The sequence below is a fragment of the Rhinoderma darwinii genome, chromosome 3, assembly GCF_050947455.1.
Source record: "Rhinoderma darwinii isolate aRhiDar2 chromosome 3, aRhiDar2.hap1, whole genome shotgun sequence".
Classification (NCBI taxonomy): Eukaryota; Metazoa; Chordata; class Amphibia; order Anura; family Rhinodermatidae; genus Rhinoderma; species Rhinoderma darwinii.
Genome location: NC_134689.1, coordinates 376,896,928 through 376,910,728, shown reverse-complemented (window position 1 = coordinate 376,910,728; position 13,801 = coordinate 376,896,928). Strand labels below are relative to the sequence as shown.

General features: G+C 42.0%; 1 protein-coding gene across 3 annotated transcripts in view; it reads right to left on the bottom strand.

Moving 5' to 3' along the window:
• The window catches only part of CAMSAP3 (calmodulin regulated spectrin associated protein family member 3), a 97,705-nt gene that overhangs the window by 45,378 nt on the left and 38,526 nt on the right, over positions 1–13,801 (bottom strand). For all 3 annotated transcript variants that reach the window (XM_075858791.1, XM_075858792.1, XM_075858793.1), the window contains exon 2: positions 2,109–2,362. In XM_075858791.1, coding sequence (XP_075714906.1) covers positions 2,109–2,362 — 254 coding nt within the window. The remainder of the gene's footprint in view (positions 1–2,108; positions 2,363–13,801) is intronic.

Here is a 13,801-nt window from a genome sequence, read left to right as displayed (position 1 = left end):
GTTTGGGCGCACTGCATGGTTCAGAAGGGAGGGAGCGCCATTTGGCTTTTGGAGCGCAGATTTAGCTTTGTAATAGTTCTGTTTGGGGTTTTACTGGTATTTCAGTTTATGATGTGGGGGCATATGTAATCTGGGAAGTGTACATTAGGGTATAATAAAAGGGTAGTGCGGTAAATAAATTATATTTCACAGATGTGTGGCCAGTGTCGCACTGATATATGGTGCCCAAGCTTTTGGAATACTCTGCACAATTATTACTATCACTATTATTTTTTCTCCCCCGGAGCTGTGTAAGGGCTTATTTGTTGCGGGACAATCTGTAGATTTAATTGCTACCATTTTGGGGTACATGCGATTTTTTAAAATCTCTTTTTATTCCATTTTTTGGCAAGCAAGGTGACCAAAAACCAGCAAGTCTGACAATAGTTTTTTTGGTTCTTTTTTTACATCCTTCGCCATGCGCTATAAATGAAATTTATTTTATTCTGCGGGTCGGTATGATTACAGCGATACCATATGTATATAGTTTTTTTTATATTTTACAGCATTTGCACAATAAAATATATGTATATATATTTTTAAATGATTTATTTTTTGTATCACCATATTCTGAGAGCCGTACGTTTATTTTTCCATCAATAAAGCTGTGGGAGGTCTTGTTTTTTTGCTGTAGTTTTTATTGGTACAATTTTGGGGTACATGCAACATTTTGATCACTTTTTACTCCGTTTAGGGAGGGGTGTTTTTTTTTTTTTTTTACGGTGTTCACCGAGCAGCGAAAATAACATGATTTCTTTATAGTTTGGGTAGTTACGGTCGCGGCGATACCAAATATGTGTACTTTTTGTAATGTTTTCAGTTTTTGCCTATAATAATAATAAATATTATTGGAAAAAAGGCAGTTATTGTTTTTTTAACTTTCTTTTAACTATTTTTTTTGTCCCACTATGTGACTTGAAAACATGAAGCCCTGATCGCCATTCTAATACACTGCACTACCTACATAGTGCAGTATATTAGAGCTGTCAGTTATTCACTGACAGCAAGCCTATTAGGCTTCGCCTGCGGGCAGGGCCTAATAGGCTTCCGTACTAGGCAGACTAGGGGCCTCCGATTGCCATAGCAACCATCAACAACACTGCAGCTGCTGATAGTTGCCATAGCAACCATCGGGCGCTATCTAACCACCTAGATGCAGCGATCTAGCAATCGTGGCATCTAAAGGGTTAATCAGCCGGATCGGAGGCTAGAAACGGTGTCAGCTGTAACGAACGGCTGACACCCACAGATGATGGCGTAGGCTCAGCTTCTGAGCCTGCTCCATCTAGTTGGCCCTGATAGCAAGCCTTTTGGGCCCCACCTCCGAGCGGGGCCTAAAAGGCTTCCATGCTTGGCAGACCGGAGGCCATTGTTAGGCAGACCGGAGGTCATAGCAGCCACCGACAGCGGCTCAGGGATGCCGACAGGCTGGAAACCACCTAGATGCATCTAAGGGGTTAAATCGACAGGATCGGAGCCTAGCTACGGTCCTGGCATTTACAGCGGGATGTCAGCTGTAATATACAGTGGACACCCGCTGGTGATGGCGCAGGCTCAGTCTCTGAGCCCACACCATCACGTACAGTTACGTGAGAAGGCGCTAACACATTAGCGCTGACGACTTAACTGTACGTGATTGGGCGGGAAGGGGTTAAACAAGATATTCATGGTCTTCTACTGGGTGTTGTGAAAGTTGTCGAATGACCAAATGGCAGCAAACGTTGCTGCCCTCCATGGTGCAAATACAATGAATAGCGCAAACCCATGAATTACTATGGGATGCAGCCCCATACATGACCCAGGTGACCTTCAGGAACGCGAACTAATAAATGCTACTCTCATAGCTTACAGGGAAAGCGTCACGTGGACCTTAATTAGGAATGGACATTTTTTCCTGTAAACCTTATAGTTGATATAAATCGCTTTTAGTCCTAACTCTACATGAAACATCCCCTCTCCACAATGGGATAAGGTCTCCTGTTCACAGACAACGGTGCTCGCCACAATGACCCATAATCTCCACTACATTACTATTCATTGTGTTACCATTTAAAGACCCCCGTCCTTACCATACGAATGGGCTTCTCCCTCAGATCACTGGTCTTCACAGGCTCTCCTTGGTGAACAGGGGTGAACCCCTTCCGAGCCAGGAGCAGCAGCAGGCCAGCATTGTCCCTGGGAGGGGAGTTGTCATGAGGCAATGCTCTGCGGTATGCTCTGCAGTACACATCAGCGGACAATAGCAGGCTGATCGCCGCTGGCTTCACATGCTCCTGTTCATACTGGTCCGTGTAGCAGGGCGAACACAGTTCTTCTGGCACGTCTGTAACAAAGAGGAGACAATGGTAATCAAATCTATTTCTAGTGAAAACCAATATGGCTGCCAGTACAGGGGTGGTCATCCTGCTTTCCTGAAAGACAAACTTGCTTTCGCACATACATCCTTTGCTACACAATATCATTGCGTAATAAGATATTTGCCATTCAGTAGACAGGGAAAGTTGGGTGGCAACTCAAGTGGAAGCTGTAATGGTGGCCATACACAATTTTTCCTCAAGCAGACCTCATTAAGTTACGGCATGATAGAAAAACAACGATTTGGGGACATGAATTGCTTTTTTAAATTTATTTAAAGGGGACACGCTCTATTAAATCTAGGCATATTATATAGGATCTGAGTATCAGACACCTTGATCACAATGCTGTATCATGTAAAACAGCTGTAGTAAGTGTTCAGCACAGATGCGGTTAAGTACCAGGAATTTATAATCCCATCAGGCTTTATACAAAACAGCAGAAAACTGCTGAAAGAGGATAATGAGAGTTACCGATTTATAAACCTCATTAAATACTAAACCACTAACACAAAAGGAAATCTGTGCTACATATTCTCTAAGAAAAGTAATCATTTCAAGATCAAACTCCAAGAAAATGTAATTCATGTTTCTCATTTACATCCGATCCTGAGAAAGCTGGATGACCAGCAATAATACAGCCATTACAGAACTTCGGGTATATTCACACTGTACATTTTTTTGTGTGCAGTATTTGAAGCCACAACCAGGAGTGGATTTAAAAACAAAACAAAAAAAAAAAACCAAAAAACACATAAGTAGTATCTTTCCAATATACTTCTCCTTCCTTTACGATCCACTCCAGATTGTGGCTTCAAAAACTGCACCAAAACTGCACTGTGTGAATAAGGCGGTATTCTGAATGGCTCATTTGCCTTGCAATGCAGCAATTGGCAATTTTCTAGTAGAACATCTAGGTAAGCTGTAATTGTAGTTATATTGGTGGTCACCCAGCTTTCCCAGATACAGATATAACAAAAAAACAGCTTTCTACCGACAAGTCATTAAATATCTATTCATCTCTTTCTAAGAGAATAGCACAGGAGATGGAACGTGACAGTGGTTATCCGTGTACAGCGTGTTCAAATAAACATGAATGACAATAAAGTGTAGGACGCGGCCCAAGCAAACAGGTTTACCCAGATCGACGGGTTAGACGACTTTTCTTTCTTATTTTAAGCGCTTCTTTACACATGTGACAGTCATACTCAGCCCTTGAACATTTACCATGCACAAATATACAGGTCTCATCATCCTTCGCTTTTGAATGTTTCAGTTCACATGAAGGGATTGTCCGGTTTAGAAAACCTATTTACATATACCCTATTGGGGAATTCTGAGGTAATATAGGGGTCCCCTGATCAGGCTACTCATCTCTTGGCCAGAGTGGAGAACGGACCTGACCTGTCTTACACAGGCAGCTTATTGATTTAAATGGGCACGGTGTAATACTAAATTTCCCCTGTGGTGGCACTGCAGAGAAATTAAACCCTTACTTCCAGGTTCCCCACAGATTACCGCTGATCGCTGCGGGTCTAAGCAGGGTGACACTTTATCATCTTATTGTCAAGGGACCAGCATATGGACAGTCAGGTTGCTTCTTATATGCATTGGATGCTCCAACTTTGCCAAGCCTGCAGTGCCCAGCCCCAGGAACATCAGCAGTCAGGACTAGGTTATGGGTGGGATTGGCTCCAAAATGGCAGGGCAGCAGAAAGCCAAAGAAGTTCACGTCAGTAGCAAGAAAGCCTGCACAGCTTGGCCAGTAGAGCGGGGAGCAGTGGTTGGAGGATACGAAATTATTTACAGGACACTTTTTTTATACCGAGAAATTGAGGTTTTGCTGCCAATACGACTCATGAAAATTTTAGTTTGAATTTAACGCAACAAAGCGGAGACCAACATCAGACATTTATGGTATATCCCGTTTTTACTGCTATCTGAGACCACTGAAACATCCCAAACTAAATTAGAAAACAAAGATTTGATATTGAACACACAAAGACTGGACAAACTGGTTTAACACCAGCGAGCCAGCTAAAGGCCCCAGTCGCAGGAATTCTGGCTAGAGGAAAAACGAAGGAGAAATTTGACCTACAGAGCGCATAAAGATTATCCCTTTAATCTTTTTCACCCCCCCATCCGACGTCGCTGGAATATTTTATCAGAGGCACAAAGCACACAATGGCCGAGTCCCTGTTGACCAAGTCATTCAATAATTAAATGAATCTATAGCCTGTACATGACTTTGCGCTTGGCCGCCGCTCATAGTACAAGGACGTTAATAGCTATAAGGAGCAGGTTCTCGCTCTATTAAGGTTGTATTTTCATATGAATGCCTCATGTACAGTTATAGAATATATAACAAGCACTAGCTGCTACAAAAAAAAAAAAAAAGGCTGACCTGTCACAAACGAGTCACACTTACATAGAAGTCTATGGTGAACAACCCGGGCAATCCGCAGTAGAACGCCATGCAGTTTTGCGCCACATGACACACTACTGCTACATGTATTGGCACCCTTAATAAGTGACAATGAAGAGAATCCCAATAAAGTCCTGTATTCATTATGACAGATGGAATAAATTTCTACTGGTTGGAAAGGATTGTTACAGTAACATACACATTGCAATAATGGTTACGGATAACGACAAACACACCCTGCCCCTGCGTCGGCTAGACACTCATCCAGTTCTCTTTAGGTACGGTCCCGCATAACGGCGGACGAGACCACGTGATTGTGCTGGTAATACCCGACAAAATCGCACGGGACTACAAGGGAAAGTAGTAGACTCCTGAAGGGTTAATAGAGACACACATATATCCCTTTATAACTAGGCAGCCTTGCCATTCAGGACTCAAATGGCGACCATAAAACCGCTCTAAGAAACAGCTGACAATGCAGAGTTTTCAGTTTTGGGGGGGGGGGGGGGGGTTGCTCTTGCCATTTTCCTAAGAGCGTAAGGGCACAATTACACGAGCGTGAATCTCGTCTATGAGCTGTGCGTTGAAATAACGCAAATCACACGGACCCATTGATTTCAACGGGGCTATTCACGCACGTGTGAGTTTTCACGCAGCAAGAGTCCGTTGCGTGAAACTCACTGCGTGTCCTATATTGGTGCGTTTTCACGCACCTAGTCGCCCATTGAAGTCAACGGGCGCGTGAAAACCACGGACAGCACACAAATGCACATCCGTGTGCTGTCCGGGTTTTAAACGTCCATTACATTGAAAAAAAAAAAAGTGCTTGCGAGTGTGTGAAAAACATGCCACCGGCAAAGCCCACTGATGCAAAACGCAACACACACAGACAGATTTACGCGTGTTTTTTTTTACACATATAAATCGGTCATGCTCGTGTGAATGTAGCCTAAGGGTATGTTCACACAGCCTATTTTCAGCTGTTTTTCGGGCCGTAAAACGCCCCTGAAAAACGTCTGAAAATACGGGAGCTTAACGCCTCCAAACATCTGCCCATTAATTTCTATGGGAAAAATGGTGTTCCGTTCCCACGGGGCGTGTTCTTACGCGGCCGTTCGTAAAAAAAAACACATGTAAAAAAACGCACTGTAAAAAAAGAAGTGCATGTCACTTCTTGGGCCGTTTGTCATTGGCTCAATAGAAAAACCACTCCAAAAACAGCCGTAAAAAAACGCTTTAAAAAACGGCTGAAAATCAGAGGCTGTTTTCCCTTGAAAACAGCTCCGAATTTTACCGCAGTTTTTTGTTTAGCGTGTGAACATACCCTTATTCTTGAGCTTTGTGCACAACTCCTCATGCCCATCCTAGAGATGAAGAGGTGAATCATGACTCCACCCGACCTGGTCTCTCATCATCCTACAATTAGATAGTCCATCCGACAGGTTGTGCATTCACCAGAGACGCAATACAATGAAATGTGCGCCTTCCAGTCAATTCCAACTAGTACAAATTACCCAAAACAGCCAAACACTATTAATTATTATTATTATTTTTTTTTAGAAACAGCCCCTTTCCGTGTACGGTCTTGTAGCTCCTCTGCTTGATTATCCCAAATGGATACAATAGCCTAAGTAGCAATTCCTTTATATAGTGGCAACAACATCATTTTTTTCGAGCAGCAGGTACAATATGATGCGGACATGCATGGGGTGGGGATTTTACAATACTTTACTGCAAATTGTGTCCATAGAGAATGTTACTTTCCCTCCCCCACGCCGCGCAGTATTAGAAGTTTGACCTTGCAGCAAAGCGTCTGTCCTAAATTCTGGTCAGTATTTACTGGTGTCGTTTTTGTTGCCATTTTCACAGCGTTTTTTTGTTGTTGTTGTGGTTTTCATAACCAAAACTGCAGCATTTTTGTAAAAACGAGTCATGTAAATAGACCCTACATTCATACAAGGATTCTGAGTGCATCCACATATAAAATAAGTTAGTTGGAGACGCTGCATCATTGTAATCCTGGTCCATGAACCGATAGTAGAAAGACTGGAAGAAAATACTTGGCACCCGCAAGCTCGTCACGAAGACAGAAGTGTGATGCTCTCATGGGATACCCATACCAATGGTCTATGGGGCATGTTTCCGGACATCAGGTTCCTCACCCCCCCTGTAATCCAGCACCCACCTGCGGGAGCCAAATCTATACCTGTTGAACATTGGGGGGCGCTTGGGCAGAAGCCTAGACAAACTCTAGGGCACTGATGGGTTACCACTGGTCCATGACCTTCTGGCTCAGAGGATTCAGGAATACGTCAGGGGTTATTCATCTTTTGGACGTGGCTTTGCTTGGCCCCCTGCACACGGCCGTAGCCCCGGTCAGTGATTATGGCTACGGCCAGCCGCGGACAGGCGTCCACATTTGCGTGCCGTGCTCCCATTATAAAGTATGGGAGCACAGTCTGCAAAATAAAAAAATAGGAGACGGCCTATTTTTTACGGAAGCTTTCTACGGCCCGGACACCTTCCCGTATCGGCCATAGAGATGAATGGGTCCGTAATTACTGATGAAATCTACGGTCGTGTGCATTAGGCTGTTTCCTAGTGCACTTTTTTTGTGATTCACGTCATACTTTTTGCACTTGGGTGAAGGGAAGCATAAGCTCAGGCTTTAAAAAGATATGTCTGCTGCAGTGACAGGCAGCCATACAGGAGCGCCCCGGGGTCCCCCATCATTCTGAACTGTGATCCGCTCTCCTTCTGCTCAGCACCTGACTGGAATTAACATTTTATGAGCCCAGGCGCCCATGCTGGGTGTAAAAAGCCTTATTTGGATTTGATTATAGGCACAGCTTCCCACTCCAGTCCTCAACTACTACAATCACCATGGCAACCAAGTGGGCAAACTAGGTCACCGTAGCCCAGTACGCCCCAGACTGTCCTCCACCAGCCCTCCCAAGTTCACTGCATGATTTAAAGGATTTTCTTAAACCCCAAAAACACTCGACTATTCTTATAATTACAGGGCTCTATTTTATATGAAATATCCGGCTTTACATCTTCATCCTCTGATGTCTTCCTAAACCTTTTCCTAGGATTTCACAAAGGACTCAGAGTAACACCAAGTTTGTCATTTAGTACACATAGTGATATGACGTATTATTTGAGGTTTTACATAGGACTGCATTATCAACGAATACTCCACTTTTCAACAATAGTTAAAATCTATTATTGTAGAAGGATTTAGCGTTCTATTTGGTTTTCTCCTCCGTTCCGGTCTAAGGCCCTATTCAGACTGGGATAATCGGCCATGTGACGTCCATTTTTTTTTAACGACCGTCACACGGCTGCATCAATGCATGTCTACGGGGCTATTCACATAGCCGTTTTATTTTTTCCTACGGCCTGAACTACAAAATTATTTCGTTATTTATCCCACGCGGTGAACGCCATAAAATAAATTAATAATAAACCCTACCAGAATCACAATTGTTTGGTCACTTCACCTCCCAAAAAATGGAATCTAAAAGAGATCAAAAAGTCGCATGTACCTAAAAATGGTTCTGATCGAAATTACAGTTGTTACGCAAAAAACAAGTCGTGGCTTTCTTGATGGAAAAATATAAAAAAAAGTTATGTCTCTTAGTATATGGCAACACAAAAAGTAAATGATTTTTTACAAAAAGTATTTTATTGTGCAAACGCCATAAGACATAAAAAAACAACAAAAAACTGTAAACCTAAAGTATCGCCATAATCGTATTGCCCTGCAGAGTAAAGTGAATGTCATTTATAGCGCACAGTGAACGCTGTAAAAAAAAAAAAAAAAAATAGAACAAAAACAATAGTAGAATTGCTGTTTTTTAGTCACCACGCCTAAAAATAGAATAAAAACTGATCAGAAAGTCGATTGCACCCCATGAAAACTGCAATGAAGGGGTCTAGTTTCCAAAATGGGGTCACTTTTGGGGGGTTTCCACTGTTTTGGCACCATAAGACCTCTTCAAACCGGACATGGTGCCTAATAAAGAGGCCTCAAAATCCTCTAGGTGCTGCTTTGCTTCGGAGGCCGGTGTTTCAGTCCATTACCGCACTAGGGCCACATGTGGGATATTTCTCAAAACTGCAGAATCTGGGTAATAAATATTAGGTTGCGTTTCTCTGGTAAAACCTTCTGTTTTACAAGAAAAAAAATGGAATAAAAAGGATTTTCTGCCCAAAAAAAAATAAAATGTAAATTTCACCTCTACTTTGTTTTAAATTCCTGTGAAACATCTAAAGGGTTAATAAACTTTTAAATGCTATTGTGAATACTTTGAGGGGTCTAGTTTCTAAAATGGGGTGTATTATGGGGGTTTCTAATATATAGTGCCCGGTTTTCCCAAGCATACACCCTCGACAAGTGTATTTCGGTTGATGAGTCCCTGGTACATTTTAAAGGGAAGCTTCAATTCCGCCAGTACCTACCGAGTAAGAGGGCTTGCAAGGCATGGCGTTAAGATGTATAAGCTGTCCGAGAGTGCATCAGGGTATACTTACAAATTTAGGATATATGAAGGGAAGGACACCTGTATTCAGCCTCCAGAATGCCCCCCCCCCCCCTTTACTGGCAGTTATGCAAAAATTGTGTGGGATTTGGTGCACCCACTGCTGGACCAGGGTTACCACCTCTACCTGGATAATTTTTATACCAGCGTCCCACTCCTCAAGTGCCTCGCTTCCAGAAGTACTGCGGCATGCGGCACTGCTAGAAGAAATCTGAGGCCTCCCTAAGACACTGCTTGGGCACACAAGAAGGGGTGAGAGCAGGGCACAATCCAGCAGCAACATATTGTGTATCAAGTACAAGACAAGGGAGATGTCCTTGTATTGACAACAATGCATGGCCACACCAGTACCCATGTACCTGTACGAGGTACCAGTACAGAGACCCCCAAACCAGACTGCATCCTGGACTACAACAGGTACATGGGAGGGGTGGACTTGTCAGATCAAGTCCTGAAGCCCTACAGCGCCATGCGGTGTGGTATAAGAAGCTGGCCGTGCACATCATACCGATGGCATTGAACTATGCGTATGTGCTACCTCAATGTACAGGCCAGATAGGAACTTTCCTGGAATTTCAAGAGGTGGTCATCAAGAAACTAATATTTGGGGACCAGGAAGGGGGGGGGGCACCCAGTACGTCTGGAAGCGAGGCCACTTGCATCGTACCAGGGCAACACTTTCCAGGAGAAGTTCCCCAAACTGGCAAGAAGGGAAAAAGTCAAAAGAGGGGCAAAGTCTGCTATAAGTGGGGGATAAGGTAGGACACAATATATCAATGTGACACGTGTCCTGCAAAACCAGGGCTCTGTATGAAAGGGTTTTATCATACATCCCTTAATTTTTAATCTACCCCAGTTTTACTTACCCTGATGCACTCCACACAGCTTATCCCCCTCATCTTTCCCTTCTGAGCCCTGCTGTGTGCCCAGGCAGCTGATAACAGCCACATGTAGGGTATTGCCATAACCGGGAGAAGCCACATTACAGTTTATGGGGTGTATGTCTCCGGTCAAAATGCCCACTACACCTCTAGATGAATGCCTTAAGGGGTGTAGTTTTTAAAACTGGGTCACTTCTCGGTGGTTTCAACAGTACTGGTACCTTAGGGGCTTCTGCATTCATGACAACACCAGAAAATCCCCAGTAGGCCAAATGGTGGTCCTTCCCTTCTAAGCCCTGCCGTGTGTCCAGGTAGCAGATAACAGCCACATGTAGGGTATTGCCGTACCCAGGAGAACCCACATTACAATTTATAGGGTGTATGTCTCCGGTAGGGCATGCTGGGCACAATATATTGGACACTGAAATGGCATACATATATAGAAAATTGCAAATCTCACACTGCACCATCTGCTGCACATTACCTTTTAGACAATACCTGTGGGGTCAAAATGCTCACTACAACTCTAGATGAATGCCTTAAGGGGTGTCTATTTTAAAATGGGGTCGCTTCTTGGTGGTTTCCATTGCTTTGATACCTCTGGGGCTCCGCAAATGCAACAAGGCACCCGAAAACCAATCCAGCAAAATCTGGACTCCAAAGAACACATAGTGCTCCTTTCCTTCTGAGCCCTCCCATGGGCCCAAACTGCAGTTTATCACCACAAATGGGGTATTGCCGCACTCAGGATAAATTGGGCAACAAATTGGGGTATTTTGTTCCCTGTGAAAATAAGAAATTTTGATAAAAAAATGACATCTTATTGGAAAAAAAAATGTTTTTTTTTTAATTTCACAGCCCAATTCAAATACGTGCTGTGAAAAAAAACTGTGGGGTCAAAATGGTAGCAACAACCATAAATGAATTCCTAGAGGGGCGTTTATCTTCCAAAATGGGGTCACTTTGAGGATTCCTACTGTTTTGGCACCTCAACACCTCTCCAAACAAGGAATGCTGCCTAAAATTATATATATATATTATATATATTTTTTTAAATTCTATTATTTTCCATTTTCCAATAAACAAGAGACAATAGTGCAAAAAACATCTGCAGCACAAACATCAGCTCGCAGGCCAGTATAATTCCTACATTAAGTACAAACATAATAACGCACATCTGATACAGTAATTGAAAGAGCCGCGTTATGCACCCTGAACCCGCAGCCATGCACAAAGGTCCGTGGGTAGGCATATCAGAGAGAGATCGTAAAGCAAAAAAGAAAAGACCGAGAGAGGAAAAGGAGGGAAGAAAACTCACAATGCCCCCTATGCCTCAGGATTATATTCATGAAGCCATAATATTCCTGAACTTGACAGAAGATTGGAATCTGTGGAATCTGATCCAGTGATACCAAGTCTAATATTCTAATTAAAAAAAAAAAAAAAAAAAAAGGAGGCCCCAAAATGCACTAGGTGCTTCTTTGCTTCTGGGGCTTGTGTTTTAGTCCACGAGCACACTAGAGCCACATTTCTAAAAAAAAAAAAAAAAAAAAAATTGAATAAAATTGAAATTCAGCAAGAAAAATGAAATATGCAAATTTCACTTCCACTTTGCTTTAATTCCTGTGAAATGCCTAAAGGGTTAAAAAAAAAGTTCTAAATGCTGTTTTGAATACTTTGAGGGGTTTAGTTTTTAAAATGGGGTGTTTTATGGGAGTTTCTAATACATAGGCCCCTCAAAGCCACTTCAGAACTGAACAGGTACCTTAAAAAAAAGGCTTTTGAAATTTCTGTTTATGTTCTAAGCCTTGTAACGTCCAAGAAAAATAAAAAAGAATGTTCAAAAAACTATGCCAATCTAAAGTAGACATATGGGAAATATGAACTAGTAACTATTTTGGGTGGTATAACCATCTGTTTTACAAGCCGATGCATTAAAATTCTGAAAAATGCTATTTTTTCAAAATTTTGCAATTTTCACAAATAAACACTGAATATATCGACAAAATTTTACCACTAACATAAAGCACAATGTGTCACGAGAAAACAAATCTCAGAATTGCTTGGATAGGTTTAAGCATTCCCAAGTTATTACCACATAAAGTGAAATATGTCAGATTTAAAAAATGGGCTCTGAGCTTTAAGGTCCAAACTAGGCTGCGTCCTTAAGGGGTTAAGAAGGCACCTATGAGTTAAGCCTCATTCAGACAGGTGTATTGTACTCATGTTTAACTTTCATTATTCCGGACGTATCTCTTCCCTATGGTGCTGTATTTTGGTTCAGTAGAACCAAAGCGGTCCCGCTGTTACATCTTTAATATTGACAGTTAAACACTGGTACAATACACCTGTCTGAATGAGACCTGACAACGAAAACCCTAGTCAAAACCTAACTACAGATAACTACATCAAAGTGTGTGTGTGTGTGTGTGTGTGTGTGTGTGTGTGTGTGTGTGTGTGTGTGTGTGTGTGTGTGTGTGTGTGTGTGTGTGTGTGTGTGTGTGTGTGTGTGTGTGTGTGTGTGTGTGTGTGTGTGTGTGTGTGTGGATCATGAAATGGTACATTTTGTATGCCGTTTTTGTTGTGCATCTTGCAAATAGGGAGATATACTACCCGTGGTTTTTAATGTAGCCTTTCACATTGCAAGTCATATATTTGAAAAGATCACATGAGCCAAAGATACTTATTTGCAATACATGATTAATTCTAAAAAAAACAAAACAAAAAAAAAAAAAAAACTCACTGGGATTCTTGGAAAAATATAAAAATAAAAATCACCCAAAATAAAAAAAAGCCACTGAGCCGAAAAGACACAATTTAAAAAAAAAAAAAAAAAAAAAAGTAAAACTTTAAAAAGTGCGTTTTATACTTCCCAATTGACTTCAAGCAAACATTTGGCCCAGCATTTTCTTGTAGCAAAAAAGACGCTGCAAAGAACTCCAGGAAAAAAAAGTTGAGTTTTTCATAAAAATGCTGCGTTTAGTCATCCTGAAGTGGATTTAGCGGTCCTTGTGGCTGCGGCATGCCCCATCTGCCACAGATTTGCAGCGTTCCCTCCCCATTGACTTGGGGAAGAAAAACAAAAAACACAATTGTCTATAACTTTACGACGATTTCTGAATGACAGGTTTTACGATGTGTAGCGTCACAAGCAGCCACCTGTCCCCAAGGCGTCAGCTTAAAATCTGCACTCAATAGAAACACCTACGACCGGAAGCGAAGGGTCTATAATTAACCAGGAGTCAGCAGTACCGCGTGGACACTGGCATCCCGGTCAGAAAGCCTGAAGCTCCATGCTGCCTGAAACATTATTCATTTTATTATGAAACATGATCTGTACAAACTGGTCGATTCTTCCACAACACTCATGTCACATCTACTAGACAGCTGAGAATTTAGTTCACATATAAAAAAAAACACAAAAAAAAAAAAAAAAGATCCAATTTTTTTCTTCAATATGGAGCAAGATTTTTTCCCATACATTTAGATTTTAACCTGATCATAAAATGGGATTATGTAAATAGGAATAGCGTTATAAAAAAGTATTTGTGTCCCCTT